Source organism: Pavona decussata, unplaced genomic scaffold, assembly GCF_977016875.1.
Source record: "Pavona decussata unplaced genomic scaffold, jaPavDecu1.1 SCAFFOLD_602, whole genome shotgun sequence".
Classification (NCBI taxonomy): Eukaryota; Metazoa; Cnidaria; class Anthozoa; order Scleractinia; family Agariciidae; genus Pavona; species Pavona decussata.
This window is the reverse complement of record NW_028145860.1, coordinates 3,866,596-3,886,514: the sequence shown is the minus strand read 5'-3', so window position 1 is coordinate 3,886,514 and position 19,919 is coordinate 3,866,596. Positions and strand designations below refer to the sequence as shown.

The window sequence follows — 19,919 nt, the reverse complement described above, 5'->3', positions numbered from 1 at the left end:
AAATAGGATGCATTGTTTTTCGTATTTCCCTGTTTGCGTGCGTTCGCTGTTCCAAACATGACAACAAAAATTCTGTGTGCGCACAAACGGAGAAAATTTTTAGGAAACGTAGAAATTCAAAAAGCCTTCCCCCATAAAGTTTCCTTTTCCTCTTTACGCTCTTGTGGTTGCCATTTGAATGTGGTATCCAGCGAAAGCTAATTTGTGGCCAATGGAGGAGGAGGCTTTTGTCTTTCTTTTCTACCTCGATCATCCATTGGAGGACAACAGTCCGTCCCCGGGGTGAACGTTGGAAGAGATGATCTATGAAAACTTTATCGAGTGGGTTATGAATTCCACCGACAGGTGATGGTCAGCTGGCTAATAACATGAATCAATTTTTAAAGAGTTTATGGATTTGAAACGAACAAGAAATCATGATCAGCATTTCCTCTTGATAGGAATTTTTTCGTTTGATTTAAACTACGAGAATTCCTTTATTTTTAACTTATTTTTCCCTCATTTTTATTAACTCGGTCATTCGGCTACGCGTTTGCTCATCCGGTTGTTCATTCACTCGTTCTTCCGCTAGTGCGCGTTCGTTTGCGTTTCTGGTTTGTTCGGTTGTTCCTCCATTTGCCCGATTTTCTTTGCTATTCATGAGCATAAACATGTTACAAACAGTTAAATTAAATTAATTAAAAGCTGTATTAAAGCATTACGAAGACGTTTCTTCATGTTTTAATACTTATAGCTGCAATGTGATAGACCAATTTTCGAACACACTGGCGTGTTTAGCTCGCTTTGCCATCTCAAAGAAAAATATGGGAGTACTAAGGGCATCCACTCTTTCAGCTACCGGGGTCTTTGACGGATATAAAAGGTCAGTTACAAGTGATGAACTAAGTGTTTGGCGCTGTACCTAGTAAAGATAAGCGTGAGGGCACTATATCACCGGAGAATTCAAAAATTGCACGAGTTATTGAACAAACTCGAAACACGTTCGAAATTAAAGGAAACGGCATAATCAAAATCGGTTGAAAGGTAATGCAAAAACCAAGAAGGATAAAGAAAATTATGAGTTTTCTGGAAGAGGTAACTCTTTATTCTACTGTCAATCCTCAAAACCAAATTCGATCCTGTCAAAACACAGATAGTTTTTTCATATGCGGCAATGAGTTTTAACTAAAGATTGCTAAGAATCCACAGCAAGCGAGGGAGGAGCGGGAGGGTGGCGGTGAACACGCAAGAAAATATATGGAGGAACCTTAGCCCTCCCCTACTAAAATATAGACTTATAATAACATACCCAAATTTCATATTTTGAGTCTGCGGAAGATATCCCTGTAAGTCTTCATTAGAATTTCCTATAATTCTAAAATTCTCAGCTATTTTTTTCCGTTGGGAGTAAGAGGGTTGAAGAAGTGAAACCGCGTAATTCCTGTATAAATATGCTTGGTTTATCTTATCAACCACAATACAGCGTGTGTGTTCCTGCACGACTTCCCCACAGTTTTACTTTCAACAGTCAAGGGTGTCTGCTGGTAGGAAGAAACACTTCACATGATGACAGCAATAAACAAAATAAAATGCCAAAAATATTCCTCACATCGTATGACCTTACGCATTCTGCACGACTCAATTAATAAAACGCGACATGTTTCTTTGACTTCTAGACAAGATCTAGAAACATTTAACTCACATAGCAGACTGGCAAAACTCCCCCAAGAGTGGGGGGCTCATACAAGCCCATACAAACTACACAGTTATATGCTATGCGGCCCTAAAGGGTATGGTTTTTGAACCGTGTTGTAAGGTTAGGGGTGTGAAGTTAGGCGATATAGATTTAAAACTGGGTAAAGATTGAGAATGATGATTATTCTAGAAAGTGACGCAGGCATACTCGGAAAAAAGAAATTCGAGTGCTCCTATCAGGAGTCGAACCTAAGACCTTCCGATTACTAGTTCGGATGCTCTACCACTGAGCTACAGGAGACTCGTGGGAGCTAAGGCCATTAAACTAGGTTCATGGGACAAACATCCTGCATACTGCTAGGATTTGAATGTCGAACGTGTGGTATATGAAAGAAATGTGATGGTATATTTCCAGCCTGGTGAATGAATGAGAATTATGATTATTCTAGAAAGTGACGCAGGCATGTATACTCGGAAAAAAGAAATCCGAGTGCTCCTATCAGGATATATACCATCACATTTCTTTCATATGGGTAAAGATTTTAACCTGATTTTGGTCTTATCCGCGGAAAACGGATGTGGATTTACAGAAATGGGTATATGGATTCCAGAAACCAGGTCTGAAAAAGGGTATCAATTTTAAAGGCCAGGTTTATTCGACTGAGACGATGTGTATGTAATTTTAACAGTCCTTAGATTTTTTTTTTCTTCAGTCAAAACACCTCGAAACCTTGCACATCTTTTTCAAAAATATTGAAGGAAGTCCATCCTTTACAGACCTATTTAATTAAACATTTGAAATGTTTTTGGAGTTAAGCAATGGGAAAACATTGTTTTTCTTTTCAAGCCTGAATTCATACATTCGGAACATGTTCCCCTAAAACCTTCATAATCACTGAAGACTGGTACGTTTAACGAGATAGATAGAGCAAAACAAGCAACATCGGCACCGCTGTATAATACTACTGAAAAGCTTTCATTTGAAATTATGGAGTTCAAGAGTTTATTCACAGACGAAAATCTTATAGTATTCGAGGTGAAAAGGTAAGCACGCCACGTCAAGAAAAACCATTCGATGAAGACTGCACTCCTAAAATCTGATTAGGAAGGCTGAAGGAACCACAGGTTTCATCAAACATATCGCGACCCTTATCGGAAAATGTCGTATGAATTGTCACGTGTTTTAACCAATAAAATGAAGCATATGAGTTGGTGTAAAGTTTCCCCCGCTATTGCGATTTTCTGATTTCACTGAAACCGCTCGAGAAGCTCCCCCCAAATTTGGGTGCGCGGGGTGGGCTCAGAAAACCAATCCTTGTTCGCTCAACAGCCAGCCAATAAAACGATTTTACTTGCAGGGAATCATGTCGTTGTTTCAGACCTGAGCCAAAAATCCTCTCTCGTTTCCAATCACAAATAGCAAAAATTAATGCTTCACTCCGGAGCAGTAGACCATAGACCCTATATGGATCAAACTGGACAACATTATGAAAAACATAAATGCAATCGATGTTGTGTTAACAGGTCAAAATTTATAAAACGAGTAAAACAAGTTGCAAGGCAGATCGAACAGCTGCAAATACATTTTAGACAAAACTAGCCGGCTTCATGTCCTTCAAGTGTAGGGCCTGACGAGGCCCATACCCACTGTCTGTGTAACATCAATGCCGCCCTATTGCAGACCAACTGAAACCCTATTTCATGCATATACCGACCAAAACGGCTCAAATGCAACACCTTTTGGAGTAGCATGGTTTGATAGGGGGAGTTTACGTTCTCCCCTCCCATCCCCCCCCCCCCCTCCACCCAGTCACACTGACAGTTATCGATTTCGCATTTCTGAAGTACAGTACAACCCCGCTTTAGGGACACCCACTTTTCACGGAGTTGCTTTTGTCCCGACGAGAAACTCATATTTTATCTTACGTTAGCTGACACGGACAACGTAACGGACACTTTTCTGTGACCCGACGTTAACCTCGCTTCACGGGCACTGGTTATCTGCGCACTGTATAAATTGCCGAATATTCAGCAGGGGCACCCAACAGTTCGTTTCGGTAAATTATCTGTTCGGAAGGCCCTTAATCCCCTACAATTTTCTAAAGGGAATTTTCACCTCGAACGTTCGTGATATGGGAATTCAAGGCCTTGTGTTTTCGGATTGATAAAAATGTGGTTTCAGGGACCGAAGAAAGGTCAGCTAAGATTTTCGGAAAGGAAATAAGACCTAAGGTTTGATAAGGTTTTCGGGAAATGGACAAAAATAACCTAGAAATTTCGAAAAGACTGAAGTTCCCCTAGAATGACCGAACAGATAAAAATATTATAGCGCGGCCTGAAATGAACCTAGAGAGCTTTGAAGGCACTCCAGAGAGCCTAAAATTGCGTTTCAAAGGATTTGAGAGAAAACTGTCGTTAGGTGCCCCTGATGTCAGCGTCGAGCAAAGTCCCCGAGGGCAAAGTCACGGACTATTTTGAATGGTAACGTTGTGTTGAGTCGCGCATTGAGCTAATATTAATTTTAGTGCAAGACTAATTCAGTGAGCGGAAGGTTTCCCTTAAGTTGCAGTTAAGACATTGAACATCTTTCTGATGCTTTTAACTTGAATGCTTTAGTCTTTGTATCAATAAAACATTTAAACATGTGTTCGCGACGTTTATTGCGACAGCCCACTTTTGCTTGTCCCTTTGGTGTCCGTATTAATAAACAGTGTTCCACTGTAACATTTTAATAAATCGTTTTAAAACTCAAAGGATTCACGGTGGGTCGTGCCAAATGTTTACCAACATTCTGAATAGCAAGGGGATGTTTTTTTTCCGGCCAAACCAACTCGTTTGCAGAGCAGAAGCACTTTTATCTGATAAAACACATCACGCGCGCGAAGTCCTCAATGATGTTTGTTATTTTCATGCGATTTACCCGCCGTTACGACAAGATTGTCTGGAAGAGGGGTTTGACTATCTCAAGAGCACTGAAAGAAATAAACTAGATTAGCGATTAGCCGCCCGATTAGGTCATCAGCTATCAAAAGGTCGACGACTGGATTGGAGAAGGATATAAATAACAACCTGATCGCTTCAAAACTGGGGACATTACTGAGCAGCTATAAGCTATTCTTGACTACAAAAATTATTAGTTTCTCTTCAAAACTTTGTAAAAAGGGAAGAGCGCGGCGACTGACGTGAAAAAGAACAATCGTGAAAATATAAACTCGCGCGAGCCTCGTGGAGCTGCACGTATTGTTTTTCCCATTAAATTTATTGTGGTTCCAAGGTCCACGCTTATGGGTGAAATCCTTAATTATGACAATTCAAATGAAAGCTACTGAGCTGTACTTTCCCATAGTACTGTTTATGCTGTATTATGCTGTTCCAACTGTTGAGTTTGTGGATGAAATCCTACATTTAGACGCGGACCGTTCGAATTAAAGCTACTTAGCAGTTCTTTACCTATCCGCAGGGTAGGTATTTACAGGGTTTACACTTTGGTGGCCTGTTTGAAAAGTGATTTAAAGTACTAGTCAAAACATTTAGAAGTGCGGAACAAACCTGACCCTCAGTTGGGGGGACAAATCAGTAAGGGTGGTTTTATTCCAAAGTTAAACAGTCGATTGGCAAGCTCAGCTCTTCGGTAGAATTTCGCGAACTAACGAGATGACTTGGTCAGTTTGTTGTGAAACCTATAAACAAAAGATCAGTCTTTTCATACTCCGACACGCGGTGCGGAAAAAAGGGATGCTTTTTCTAATCGGCGCGCGAGAAAGTTCCGCAAATGTCGCTAACAGTAAGACGGTCTATGAACGAAAATGGGACTCATCGCAGTGCGATATGTAATACAGGCACCCCTTTCAAATGTTGTAAGATGCCCAAAAGGCATTCAATTTCAAGCCGAATGTTCAGAGTTGCAAGATCGCAATTTGCCGCACGGTAATAGCGCTGTCATTATGTGCGCGTGAATGACAATTAATTTTCCGTTTCAAATCAAAACCATGTTTGTTCAAGCCGTTTGTACCTGGCGCGATAGATAATAAAATAAGTGATGAGGGGAAAGGCTTAGCAAATTCTGTTTGAGTAAATGTGTCTTTGTACAACAATGTTTCGTGTTTAAAGCCCCCCGAAGCGCAATAAAACCTTCACATAACAGAGGCTATATGAACAAGAGTGACGACATGATTTGATGACCTCTCCGTAGGCTCCCATATACTGTTCTACAAAGACAAATAAAGCCCGAAATTCATGGTGAGACAGGATACATCTATCATCAACATCTTTATTTGTACGACATTTACGAGCTTGGACGTGAGCCTGAAAAAATAGATTTGTAAAATAAATTACTTTCTGTCTTCGGGGATGAATATTTGTCGATTTGATACTGAATGAACGCGAACGATATGTCATTTGAAACAATTTTATCCTATTTGATACGTCTCTGTACAAGAATTTATCAAATGTGTTCTTAATTAACGGATCACAAATCCTCACCTATTAACTGATTTGCAACATCTGTGTGATAAAACTGTAAAGGGAAATAACAATTTTGAAAAAACATCTTCAAAGATCTCCGATTTCTATCTTGCTTTTAAATAATGCTTTGAACAACAAACGATTTAACGTCTGTGTTAAAATACAACAAATAGACCATCTGTTTGCTAGAAAATGGGTACGAAATTCTTACAACGGTTCTGTCAGTATTGCAAAACTTCGATACGTTCACTGAGTTTTTGTTCATGTTCAAAAAACAATTAAGTGTTGTTCACTCTTGCAAGTGTTCAAGTTAGCTTGAAGGTTCGCCTTTCACTGTCACTGGTAGAGTGTTAGCCGCCTGTTGAATCACAAGTTTCGGTGATTGTTGAGCGAGAGGAAACCACGGTTGCACGTTTCTAGAAGCATGAGCGCCGTTGAGCTGTAGTTCCGCTTGTGCTGATATCAAAGCCATGCTTTCACTACTGTCTATAGGAAGACTTCCATTCACAGCTTTTAAATGCATCTTCAAATGCTTTCTTAGAGAGCTTGGGTGAGTGTAGCTTTTTCCACAGCTCGCAACTCTGCAAAGGTAAGGCTTATCCGCCGTGTGAACATGCGAATGCTTCTTGCGGTCACTGGAATTCGCGAAACGGCGATTGCACCCAGGAAATTCGCACACAAACGGCTTTTCGCCTGTATGTGTGCGCTTGTGAATCTTGAGATTTTCCGAGCGTGCAAACGTTTTCCCGCAATTTGCAAACGGGCACGGGAAAGGCTTTTCGCCCGTGTGAACACGAATATGGTTGATGAGCTTGTACTTTGCTTTGAACGGCTTCCCTCCCCTGTGACAATCATGCCACAAGCAAACGTGAGATGCATTTCCATCCGTTCCACCCACATGCTCCAAAGAAATATGCCTGACTAAATCCTGGATAGTGGGATAATTATTATCGCAGGGAACAGACAGCTTGTTTCTGAGTAGGGTCCATTTGCACACGAACTCCTGCTTTCCCTGTGGCCTTATATAACGTAGAAACGCACCGTTAGCGGAGAGTTCCATTGAAGGGGCAACGCTTGTTGGCGAGGGAACGAAGCTGGATTTAACAGCGTTGAGCGGGCTCGGACGTGGCAGGGCATTGCTTGGTTGTGATTCACCAATACTCACGGTGACGTGAGAGGTTTCTGTTTGCGAATCATTGCTGTTGTTGCTTGTTTCGGACGAAGGTGACACTTGAACGCTCTGCGCGAGACTTGAGAACGTAGCGGAGGCGTGTTGCGCGTCTTGTTGCGTTTGCGGCGGTCCTAGCGGGGCAGGAGCGTTGGAGAAACTCGGTAGGCTGATTGCATGGAGAGCAACGTTGCTTGTTGTAAAAATCGTTTGTTGAAACGCAGAAGGGGGCGGTGGTGGGACAACCAGATTCGCCGATGAAGATGTCACGTCGACTGAGATGGTGTGAGTTGGTAACGGTACAGATGGAAGCGTTACTGCATTTTCTCGGCGTAGCAGGAAATCTCTTCCGCGGGCAGCCAGCGTGGAATACGCAGCTGGTACAGGGTAATTGGTCTGCAGGTTAAAAGCTCCTTGTGAGTTACCCCCGGAGAGAGAATGAATATACTCGTGCGCGCCCGGCCTCAAACCGGGTAAATGGATGGGTGAATCTGCGTACGTAAAACCATGGCTTGAGTCTTGGGTCACATCAACGTTCTCGGGCATAACAGCTCTCTGAAGGCCAAACGCAGGAATCGAAGGATTGTGGCTAGTCAAGCATTCAAAAATGTTCGGGTAATTTCGCGTTAACGGCCCCGCTTCCATTTTGTCTTCACGGCGTAATCAACACGCGTGTGGCGCAGAAAATTTTCTTAATCTGCTTTGACTGTTGACTTCTCTCGATCTAAATGAAAGTAACTTACAACGCACAGGAAACCATTGGGGGTAAATTGATGTTTATCTGCCATTGGCTAGTACTATATTGATTGACAGTGCGACAATACTGTAAACCAATCAGCGATCACGTTGCGTTATACAATGGGGCATATCTAGAGCAGTTTCAAGTGAAGGCGTGGGGAATCAAGAGTGACAAACTCATAGTTTTCACACGTTTGATCAATTTAAGATCTGATAACCAACGCAAAAAAGTCAACAAAGCTTTAGAGGAGCGAGCAGATCGACCTTCAACATCAAGGTCTTCAGCCTTGCAGGAAAATTTAATTGTTTGTTTGGGATGTCCCAGGGGGGTCTGTTTTATAACTTCCGAAGCAACTTGTTGAAATATCCGACTGTCAACCACATGATAACTAACCAGATCGGACATCGCGACGGCTAACACAAAAACAACAAAACTTTGCATGGTCGCGCGTGGTATCTAAAACATTGGATTAAAAACAACGGCATCTACAGAGACACAAAATCTTTTTGAAATTGAAGTGATCGCTCTGATTGGGAAATCTTCACGAACTCGACCTTTGTTCGAAGGGAGTGGTAAAATTAAACAGCTCAATAGAATTACAAAACCAAAAACGTCAAACAACAGCTAGGTGTGAAATTTCCAGGCATTATTGATGGTGATTGCTTTAGACCAACTTCCGGCAAGTTGAAAGTTTCCGGTCTTTGTTTTCACTTTGTTTACAGTGACAGTAAAATCGTTTCAAACACAGCTTGTTTTCACGCGTTTATCAAAGGGTGATACTTTCAATTTTACCTTTTTTTGATTTCTATTGAATATAAATGGCATTAATTGGGGGGAATCGCCGATCAATCGACGTAAATAGACGCCCCGCAAGCGAACAAATACTCCCAGCTTTCAATGAAACTGTTTTCTTTCAAATGGATGGCCTGTCACCCGAAGAAAATTTCACAGATCTAAAGAGATAACAGTGATTTCCGCAGGGCTCAAATTCTTCACATAACAAGTAAACGATCCACGTGTATTTTCCGAACCATCGCAACTGTTTGGATTGGGTTTAAATCAAAACAAGTATATTTTTTAAGCCCACCAAAAATGTTTGTGCCTTCCCGAAGCTAACAGATATTAAAGCGGTTGCCCTGAATTCGACCTTTTCCTCTTGAAAATGAGATCATCCCCCGATAAGGGGATAATCAACTTGATATCCCACAGAGGGGTCTGATAATTTGTTTTGTCCGGACTTGCCATGCCGATAAATCTGCCCGTCAAGAGTATAAGAAGACAAATCCTTATGGATTTACAAACCGCGCTTTCCGTATTTCCACTACTCAGTAAAAGAATGAACGCGAGGAATTTTCATTTCGGAATGTGAAAACTGTCGAGGGATGATTATTTTTCAATGAATTATTGCAAGCTTCAAAATAAAGCGTGACAGGCGCCCATGGGCTCCTGAGCATGATCAAAAAATTCATCGTGACACGGGGGTTGGTCTTCGCGCGCGAATCCTCCCTCGCATGCCTCACGCGCGTTTTCTTTTCCCGCCCCTTTTTCTGCCAGTCACACGCCACGATTTGTGCTATGTACACTTTTTTGTATCATTCTCCATACGTTCAAATTAACGACGAAAGCGCCATTCGTTTTCTTTTGCGCATTGAAATTATGTGATGTGCTTAATGGATTTGGCGGTCTTACCAACATGATTGGCGATCAAAATCCAGAACTTCCCCACATTACAACCCTCCCGCCCCACCCCCCAACGCCCCCTGAATCTTTAGAGATCGGGACGAGGAATTATGTCTTTGTGGTGCCATGGGCCATTCTTAACTGCTCGTAATTAAAACTATTTCTTCTCTTTTAATGAAAAAGATACCTGTATTTAAGAGATCGAAATGGGATGCTTGCGTAAGCTGACACAGTTTGATGTGATCGAATTCTCGAGATTTTTCAACCTTTTTCAACCTCGCTTGGACAGAACAGACTATGAACCACATCGGCAGCAATTACAGTAAACCCAAGTGTTAGAAAAACGGAAGACTTTGTACAAATTGGCAAGGGCCAACCGGACAAATGAAGGGAACTGAATCTTGGTGGAACTACAACTGTAGTCAGAAAATTTTAGAAAATACCCCAACTAATAACGATCAGTGGCTGGATGTAAAACGGACGTTCTATATATTTTTCTCCAATATTTAGATAAGCACAGCCTCTTTCGTGAAAAAACTTTCACAAAATATTGTATCAGTTGGAGTAAAGTATGTTTTAAGAAAAAAATGTTTGCGATAATTTTCGCCGAAGACTCGGTATTGTTTCATGATTGGACGATAGGAATCGGAAGTTCTTCGGAAGAGGATCTTCGGAACCCGACTGATCTTCGGCATGTAAAATCTTGAAGAACTGGCGAATTGCTTCCGGGTTTTCTTTATTCTTTCGCAAAAGAAAAAAAAGAAAGACTGATATAGTACAAAGTCCGTGAGTAACGGAAAAAAAGGCCATGTAGCAGACAGCATTGTGTGACTCAATTGCGTGACAGACACAGTCTGTTACCATCCATGCATAAATAAATTTTACAATACAGCCTTGATACAGTGATAAATAAATACTTCCTAGTTAGTAATTCAATTTCCATGATGATGGATCTCAATTCAAGTAAACTATCAGTTGTGTAACATTAACCAAAAACGTCCGGAAATTTCGGTTAGAAGTTCCTGTTTGGAAAGAACGCGTTTCCTTTGGGTATTGCCAAGGCATTGTGTGCTCGTACAAGACGCGGTATTGGTGTAAACGCTAAAACGGTGCTACTTTTTCAGAAGTTCTATTAATTTCGAAAAATTTTCAACGGGAGGTAGTAAAACAGGCTATGAAGTATTTAACGTAAAATTAAATGCAAGGCTGGTCGGACAGCTAAAATAAAGTATTTAATTCACCGAACGACCGAAACTTTCGGATTTTCTCGGCAAATGGTTCACAACAGTTGATTGCACTTTCCTTCAATTTCTTCAAAGTGCAAAATTAATTAATTTTTACCCCAAGGGCGGTTTAGACAACGATATAATATGTTGTTATCTCAGTATATATAGTGTAACATTTTAGGCGACTTACTTTGGTCTGTATATTATATTATATACCGACGCAAAATAAGCCAGTAGTTACTGGCCTAAAATGTCACAGTATATACCGACGCAAAATAAGCCAGTAGTTACTGGCCTAAAATGTCACAGTATGTAAAGATTAATAATATACAGACGGAAAATAAGCCAGTAGTTACTGGCCTGAGTTGTCACAGTATGTGATGTAAGCGGACCCAAGTTATTGGTACCCGGCCTCCCTGGGGCTTACGACAAATTCTAGCTATCAACTTCTCAATAACCAATTCTCACTAATTCTTATTGGTCCAAAGATCTTTCAAAGGAATGTCTTTAAAACGATCCTCTAATTCAAGAAGAGTGTTTCGTATCTCCACATGAATTTCATTTTTATCTTTCATTGCATCTACAACCTAAACAAAAAGAGAGAAAAGTTTCCATATTAAAGAGGCCTTTGTACTTTGCTTGCACGTAGGTTGAGTAGCGTGAATTTTGCTTTCCGTTTGTGTTGATGTTTTAACCCTTTAAGCCCTAAGAAAAACGACATTTTTGTCCAGAGCCAGGACCTACAAAACTCAATGGTCGTGTATGTTATTCCATTTCAAAGCTACCGTAACTGATGTGTGCATTTCATAACTGATATAATAATTTATTACACCCATTTTGAAATCACTGGTGATCCCTGCAATCTGATTGGCTCTCAACAGTGCGATTTATTCCCAAATTGCACCATTTTTTGCTCTAAATCGCATGCTTTCTTTAGCCCATCAAAATGGAAATGAAGTAACAAAAATAGAATATTAATATTGACAATGCTACTCTGGGATTTCAAAATAGGTGTAATAAAGTGGTAATTGAACTTCGTGTCGTGCAATTTTGGTCTGAAATCATATTTGTGATTTCAAATCAAACTCACGCTGCACCCTCGTTCAATTTTGAAATCACACGTATGATTTCATACCAAATTGCACTCCACTCAGTTCAATTACCAATATAAATGAGAAAAGTTATGGCTTTAAGATAAATGGGTTTAATAAATAAAAATTGAAAAGTTCAAAAAGTCCCAATCCTTGTGTCTATTTGGTATACCCCTAAACTATAGCTTATTTTACAGTTCTCAACATGTTCATTAATGTGTGAGATGTCTTAAGACCCGTAACTGCTAGGAAAAAAAAAGTTGGAAAGTTATGGGGTTGGTCTACCATATCACATATGAGTGGGGGTTATGTTGTATAATTGTATATTATTTACCTTCCAGTCATCACTCTTGAGTTGTTTATAGACCTTTGCAACTCGCTCCTGGAACTCTGCCTTTTCATACCTTTCACCCCCAAATGAGGCTCTGGACATCGCATCTTTAGTTGAAATGTCCAAATAGAACACAACATCAGGGGATGGCAAACCTCTGTCGGGATTCTTACACCAGGTCACATCAAATCCCTAAAACAGTAACAGTACAAGAAGATTCATTAGGTTTTGAATAAGAAGAAAAAGATAATAACAAGAATTTATTTTAATTTGTCTTTGAATTTTTCACTCTTTGATCAACAGCAGTTCTGATGTCATCACTTAAATTAACAAGAAAAGTTGGTTTGCAAACATACCTAAATGAGAACGACCTTATAATAATAAATATGGCCAAGACAAAGGGAAATTATTTGCCCTCCCTACTGACTGCAACATCTTGTTTAAAGGTGCAAACATTTTTCACATATTCAAAAAAAAGAACACAAAAATGCAAAAAAAAAAACTTTAATCTGATTTGCTCAAAATCTGTACAAAATTTGCAGTGCACATCAAGCAAACAAAATTTTGAATTTTTGCCTCCGAATGCAGACAAATTTTATTTTCCGTGTTGCAAACAATGTTTTTGATACTTTGACAGCAATTTCTTTACCTAGAGGTAAGGAAGTGGCATTTGTGGCTTCACATTGTATTGTGTTTCTTGGGTGATGTGGAGATTCTGAATCTGTGTATCAGCACAGGCAACCTAGCATTCTGTAGACTGGAACCTTAGCATATTATAGCCAACCTGGGGTGCTTCCCATTTAGCCAAAATTTTCGGCTCAAAATTTCGGAACTTTCCATTTCAAATGAAAAGGCTTTTTTTCCCAGTCAATCCAAACTTGCAATCTTATTGGTTGGTCAAAAACTGTAGGTGGTGGCGCAATGATGGCACACACAAAAAGCCACAACAAAATGGAATGGAAATTTTGTGCAAATGGAACAGCAGAAAGGAAAAAGTGGATTTCCTCCAAAAGTGATCTCAATATGTACTGAATTTGCAGGAGGTCCGAGGCAAGGACCCTGTTCTTTTTATTTATTTATTTTATTTATTTATTTATTTATTTATTTATTTATTTATTTATTTATTTTTTGTCAAATGTCTGTCATGTCTGCATATCTTTTTCTAATCTTTGTCTTTTTTTTTAATAAATAAAAAATGTTTTTTGAGACAGTAGCTGTAGCAGTAGTAGCAATGTAAGTAGCGGTAGACATAGTTTAAGTAGTAGCAAGATGTTGTTTTAAGTGTAGTAAGTGTACGATTTGTAAGTGTAAGTGCTGGAATTAAATAATAATAATAGTAATAATAATAAGTAAAAAATAGTTATGATTATTTAATAGAGTAAGTTTTTGTAAACAATGTAAACCAAAGTATTGAAAGTGTTGCATTTATTGTAAGTGCAAGCAGTGATACAAAAAAAAAAGGTATTGTAAGTACTGACAGTACTTTGAACATTGTAAGTTGAGTAAGCATTGCTGGTTCTGAAGTATGTTAATTATTGTAAGTAGTGTCCAGGATTGTAAACCTTGTATTGTGTGATTAATTAAAATATGTTACACTGCGAAAAAAAAAAAAAAAAAAAAAAAGGTCGTATGTTTGGTTCCAGAAAAAATTCCCGTTTGATACGCATGTACTACTAACATTTCAACTGACTGAACTGAAAACTTAAGCGAAGTGGAAAGCACTCTGGGTGCCTAGTACAGAACCATTTCCAGTAAAATAATTTAAACAAACCTTCTTAGCAGCTGTGAAGGCAACTCCAGAAAAAGCATAACGATCCATTACCACACAAGTTCCTTTGTCTATCAGCTGTTTTATTTTTGGACTAGAAGACAAACAGGCTTATTTAAATATATGTATTTTACACATGATTGCCAATATATAACATGAATTAAGATTGAAAATCTCAAGGCTCGGTAAACTTCAGATTCAGATTTTCAGATTTTTTTTTTATTTATTCACTATAATAATCCACAGTGAGAGATCCAGGGTTTAAGAAAGGTGGAGGGTTCAGAAGGTGTGAGTCCCTATGGGGGAGGGTAAGGGGGGCATGCTTCACTAGAAACGTTTTAAATAACTGTTGTGAAATGAGGCCTTTATCAAGTCTTCAACTTCTCACATTTGGGCTTGCAACCCTCTTACCCTACCCCTGGATCTGACATTGGTCCACAAATAATGAAGTTATTTTATTCTTCAGCAGCATATTTTATTCCAGTGGTGATACTTTTGGATTTCACCTGCTGACTTGAACATTACAAGCAAATGCAGAAAGAGTAGACAGAATTACAGCATTTTAGACAAACAAATTCAAACCTCATTTCAAAAATTCATCAATAATTCATAAGCCCATTGACCTATCAAATGGTCGATAAAACATCACGTGCAGTAGCCTGCGCAGCAGGCGTTTCCGTGGGGTTTTTAGCATTCTCCGAAGTTTGGTTGCGCGGGAAATGGGGCGAGAGCAAAACAAAGATGTGAGGGGGAAGGGTAGGAGGAGTGAATGAAATGCTTGCCCGCAAACCCCACGATTCTGCAGAACGGCGTTTGCCAACGAACACGGCAATCTGATTGGTGCATAGTGAAGTTTGGCAATCTCCTGTCATCTGTACAGAGGAAATGAATTCTCAAGTAGTTTTCAATATGGCAGAGAGTGATTGTGATTTCGATCATTGCCTTCAAAAAGCACTCGATATTCTTGCTGAGCGTGGATTTAACAGAAGATCTCAATACGATTCTGTAACATTTTCAGATGGGCTAACAAGCAGGACTTTCACATAAAACTCTCCCTTTGGAACATCGTCTATATTCAGAAAGGAATCGCCGGTAGCTCTTGGTTTCTGTTGGCTGAAGTTCAGGGACTTGCAAGATACTTTTCCCGGTGGTGTTGGAAAGGAAACACAAACTACCTTTCAACAAGGGCTCTTCCCTGCTGGTGAGTCAAACAGCCCCTTCGATTTCTGTGCACCGCTGGGGCTCGACGAACTTCTATTTTCTTTTGATTCAGAAAACTGGCTAAGTTTAAATGCGCTCTGGATAGATTGATACAAATTTCTTAGATTTCGGATTTTACGGGCACACGGATTTACAGACTCTGTCGGAGTACGTTTTACTTTCATCCACGGTAATCCCAACACTCCTACATACATCCGCAAGAATAACTCCAAAACTTTCCTTCCTTTGAGATGGCCTGAACAAATTTTCCATTGATGGTCGATATTAGTCTCGCTTGTAACTTTCGGGAATGCCGTATTTTACGTGGAATTCGGCGCTACAGATGCTGCAAAAATCGCTTGGTTCGTCCGGCTTTGAAGGCATCTTTATTTTGCGATCTCGCTGCATTTGACACCAAATTCACGTGGAGCGCTGTGTTTGTTTTTAAAATTGTGCAAGGCACTTATATTTTACTTCCGTTGACATGTCCTTTCTTCTCATTGGCCATCTCCTTGACAAACACGCGACTGATGTGTGCTCAAGCGTGAACGCGTGAAGAGGGCGTTCTGCAGAATCGTGAGGTTTGCGGGCAAGCGTTTCTTTTTCCCTCCTCTCCTCCCCCCTCGCATCTTTGTTTTTCTCTCGCCCCATTTCCTGTGCATCCAAAATTAGAGAATCGGCTCTGGAGAGCTGAAAACGCCACAGAAACGCTTGCTACGCAGGCTACACGCGCAACTTGGTTTTAGAAACCTGATAAACCTCCTCCTTATTAGTATGCGGTGTTTAATGTTTTTTTCCATTTCCCTTGGAAATAACCACCCTAATTGCCAGTGAAACAATGTCAAAGTGATCTATGAACTTGATCAGCTGCAAGGGCCATTCGCAGATACTCAACAATATTACTGTGTGCTTAAAAACCCTTAAACCCCTACTATCAAAGAACAAATTCTCCTATCTTGTCCCCATACTTTTCTTTTAAAAGTACTAGGGAGAAGTTATTAAAATATCAAGAAAATTCACCTTGGGTGATCATATCCTTAATTCTCATGACCTCAGGGGTTGAATAACCAGAATGATATTATTAGGATAAATTTCATGCTGATCCCTGTTAGAGCTTAAAGGGTTAACTTCATTTATTTTTTGACAAAAACATCACATTAGTCATCATCACAAAATGGTGTCAGGACACCATTCGTACCAGGAACTTAATATTACACAGTAAATAATGTATTACTTACACAGCCTCCCATCTGTTTGCTGAAAAGAGCAAATGAATAGCGTGATCTTCTAACTCAGTTGTTCCCTGTAGGTATGAGTTGATAGATTTTCCTATGGCTGTTGTCCTGTCTGGAAAACAAGCACAGAAATTAGAAAGAAACCTAAAGCATCCCAAATACTGCAGCTCAAGCATGCATCCCTGCAGAGATGTTTGCCAGAAACTGAACATAGAGTGAAGATCACAGAATCAAACAGATTTCTTAAGATAATTACCCAACTTTAAAGTCCCATAGCTTTGAAATTACACCCTCTAGCAAAAAAATAAGACCAAGCATTTTACAATTGAAAAATGGGCCCATTCAGAAAAATACAGAAACGTTTTTCCCCAGGTGGGTACTCCTCAGAATTTTAGGTGGGAGTGTCAGTTCCATTCTCCAAACCCTATTCCATTCTCCAAACCCTAACCCTATTTCAGACCAAAAAATTATATGAATAAAATCCATACTCGTTTTCAGACTTTTAGATTATATAGGCGTGTAAGCCCCTGGGGTTTTTTCAAGCAAATTGTCACTTATGTCCTTTTTTCAACCAAAGCCCTTTGATTTGATACATAATAATGATTGTAAAATGATTTATGGACACCTGCTTAAATATGGACACTTTGTTAATACAAACATTATTTCCTCGTCCTGACCTGCACATTCTGCATTTATTTTAATTTTTTTTTATTTATTACAATTATTTAATGGCACATTAAATCTATATACACAAAAAAGAAAGAAAGAAAAAAGCCATAAGGATAATCTGTAAAAGAGTAGAACACTCCATACGAGACAGATCACCAAGTAGCCAATGTAAAGAAATAAATATATAATAATAATCAGAAGAAAATTAAATTATAAAAGCATTAAAAACATCTTCATTCCTGACTTAAAAGCTGCGAGACTGGGTGATAGTCTAATATCTACGGGTATCGAATTCCAATTTATCAACGTACTGCACACCAGTAAGTTTACAGTCGACTCCCGATAACTCGAACCCTTGCTAACTCAAACCTCGCACTAACTCAAACCAATTTTCCTTTCCCTTCAGATCATTTTCTATATAATTTACCCTCGATAACTCGAACTCCCGATAACTCGAACTTCTTTCAATTTCCCTCGAAGGTTCGAGTTATCGGGAGTCGACTGTATTTAGAATTTCTGCAAAATATGCGTGCCGGAGGTACTTAAAAGAGTTTTACACAGGGAGGCTCTGCCTGGAGGTTTAACCCGTTAAATGGGCAAGTGTCACGGCAATTTTGATGCACTTTGGTCAAAACTGTTCAATTATTTTGCAAAGAACTGGTTTGTAAATGAAATTTCTCTTACTGACATCAGAAAGAAACTATTAAGGTTTTTCTCTTAGGAAGAACAAACCATCATCAGTTTTTAGCGAATTCTCTAAAATACACAGGAAGAACTTGAAAAAATTGTTGCAATCTACTTCCATCCTAGCAATCTGCAGCAAAATAACATTAATAGTAGACTCGTGGGAGCTAAGGCCATTAAACTTGGCATGCGAGAAGCATCCTGCATACTGCTGGAATAGTATGCATCCTAGCAGTTTGCAGGATGTTTGTCCCATGAACCTAGTTTAATGGCCATATGTCCCACAAGTCTCCTGTAGCTCAGTGGTAGAGCGGTTCAACTCCTGATAGGAGCACCGAGTATGCCTGTGTCATTTACTGATTAAATACATCATTCTCATTTATTCACCAGGCATAACATATTCCATCACGTTAATTCCATTGCGCAAATGCCACACATTGACATTCCAATCCTAGCAGTATACAGGATGTTTGTCGTATTACCCTAGCTTAATGGCCTTAGCTCCCATGAACCTCCTGTAGCTCAGTGGTAGAGCATCTGAACTAGTAATCAGAAGGTCTTTAGGTTCGACTCCTGAAGGAGCACTCGGATTTTTTTTCTGAGTATGCCTGTGTTGTACAATTTCTTGGCGCCGCAGGTAGCAAAGCTAATCTTGGCAGGCCAGGATCACAAAAAGAAAGCATGCCTTCAACTGCTAAGTATGAAGGCAGACTGAGCTATAATATCAAAGATACAAAAATAAGGAAGGGTTTTTGGGAGGACTAAAATAATGAAGAACTTTTTTGAGAGGAGAAAAGACAAGGAAAACATGAAATAGGGTGGGAAGGAAAGGAATGACAAAAAGGTAAATACAACTATGTCAGTTGTGATTTGACTTTGACCTCAAAGATAAGCTTAAGCCAGAAAAAATGTCCCCTTCATTATCAGTACAACAGGACTATTCATGCTCTAATTTATACTGGGGAGTTTCTGCTGAGTTTTCATAACCTATTCTAATCATCATCATCATCATCACAATTTGTTCCTTTCTCTCCTGGTGTAGAATAGGGCCTTACTCTTTCTAATACTTGGATTTAATAAATTGCTACCCTTTTGGTTCAGTCTTTTTTTGTGACCCTTTAAAGTACCAAAATTTTAAAAATTTAACCACCCTTTTGTATTTCTACAAGATAGAGAAAGGCACCCGTTTGGGTAGAGCATCCCTGCATACCACTATATGGAGTTTCCCCATACAATGACAAAACCTACTTTCTAACATTAATGAACTAGAAATTAAGAACCTAATAGGCGATGCCAGCTTATTAAGTTACCTGGAAAACGCAAATGTTCTACATCACGTCCAGTTGACTTCAGATAATCCACAAGCATTTTGCATTGTGTAGACTTTCCACTTCGATCGCAACCTTCGAACGCCACCAAAATACCACGACCTCTTCGAGTTAAGCAGCTCATTGTAGTATTTGTTAATTCACTAGCTGATAACGAAGGATACGAACAAACCAGTAAATATTTCAGCAAAACTAGGCAAAACTGCGGTAATTAAAATTTGGCGGGGAAATGATTTTCTCAATATGGCCGCCAAACGTAGATTGGGTCCCAGTCTTCTCTCAGCTTCTGCGTTGTCACGCGTGGGTGTAAGGTGGGTGTGAGTATGTCACACATGACTAACGCGCGTGGCGTCTGGACGCTGCGTCATCGTATTTTCGATTTGCTTTTCTGATGCAACGATAAGACTTAGAGAAATATCCCTTCAGCTTTTTTACTGAATTGTCAAAATGTTTGTACGTGTAGAGCTTGGCAGCTGCTGTTGGATGATATTTATACTGTACATCCAATACGTTCTACGTACTGCATCCTCTGCTAAGTATCAGATGATATTCCGCGCAATTTCGCAGGATAATAATTATTGTTAGAATCTCTATTATATGAGAAAAAAATCAATAAATAAATCCAAATGACGATTTGGTACGACTAATTACAGTACATGATC

General features: G+C 39.6%; 2 protein-coding genes across 2 annotated transcripts; both read right to left on the bottom strand.

Annotated features, from left to right (window-relative positions):
• Window positions 1–5,926: 5,926 nt before the first annotated feature.
• On the bottom strand, window positions 5,927–9,763 carry LOC146449468 (uncharacterized). The gene has a single exon (XM_085101655.1). It carries the CDS (start codon window positions 7,949–7,951, stop codon window positions 6,449–6,451), a length of 1,503 nt encoding a protein of 500 aa, XP_084957781.1. The 5' UTR covers window positions 7,952–9,763; the 3' UTR covers window positions 5,927–6,448.
• A 681-nt stretch (window positions 9,764–10,444) lies between these two features.
• LOC146449467 (thymidylate kinase-like) lies at window positions 10,445–19,592 on the bottom strand. The gene is made up of 6 exons (XM_085101627.1): window positions 19,240–19,592; window positions 16,580–16,688; window positions 14,145–14,235; window positions 12,377–12,565; window positions 11,349–11,538; window positions 10,445–11,072 (listed from the first exon to the last, which is right to left on the bottom strand). Exons 1-5 carry the CDS (start codon window positions 19,379–19,381, stop codon window positions 11,419–11,421), a joined length of 651 nt encoding a protein of 216 aa, XP_084957753.1. The 5' UTR covers window positions 19,382–19,592; the 3' UTR covers window positions 10,445–11,072; window positions 11,349–11,418.
• Between the last annotated feature and the right edge of the window lie 327 nt (window positions 19,593–19,919).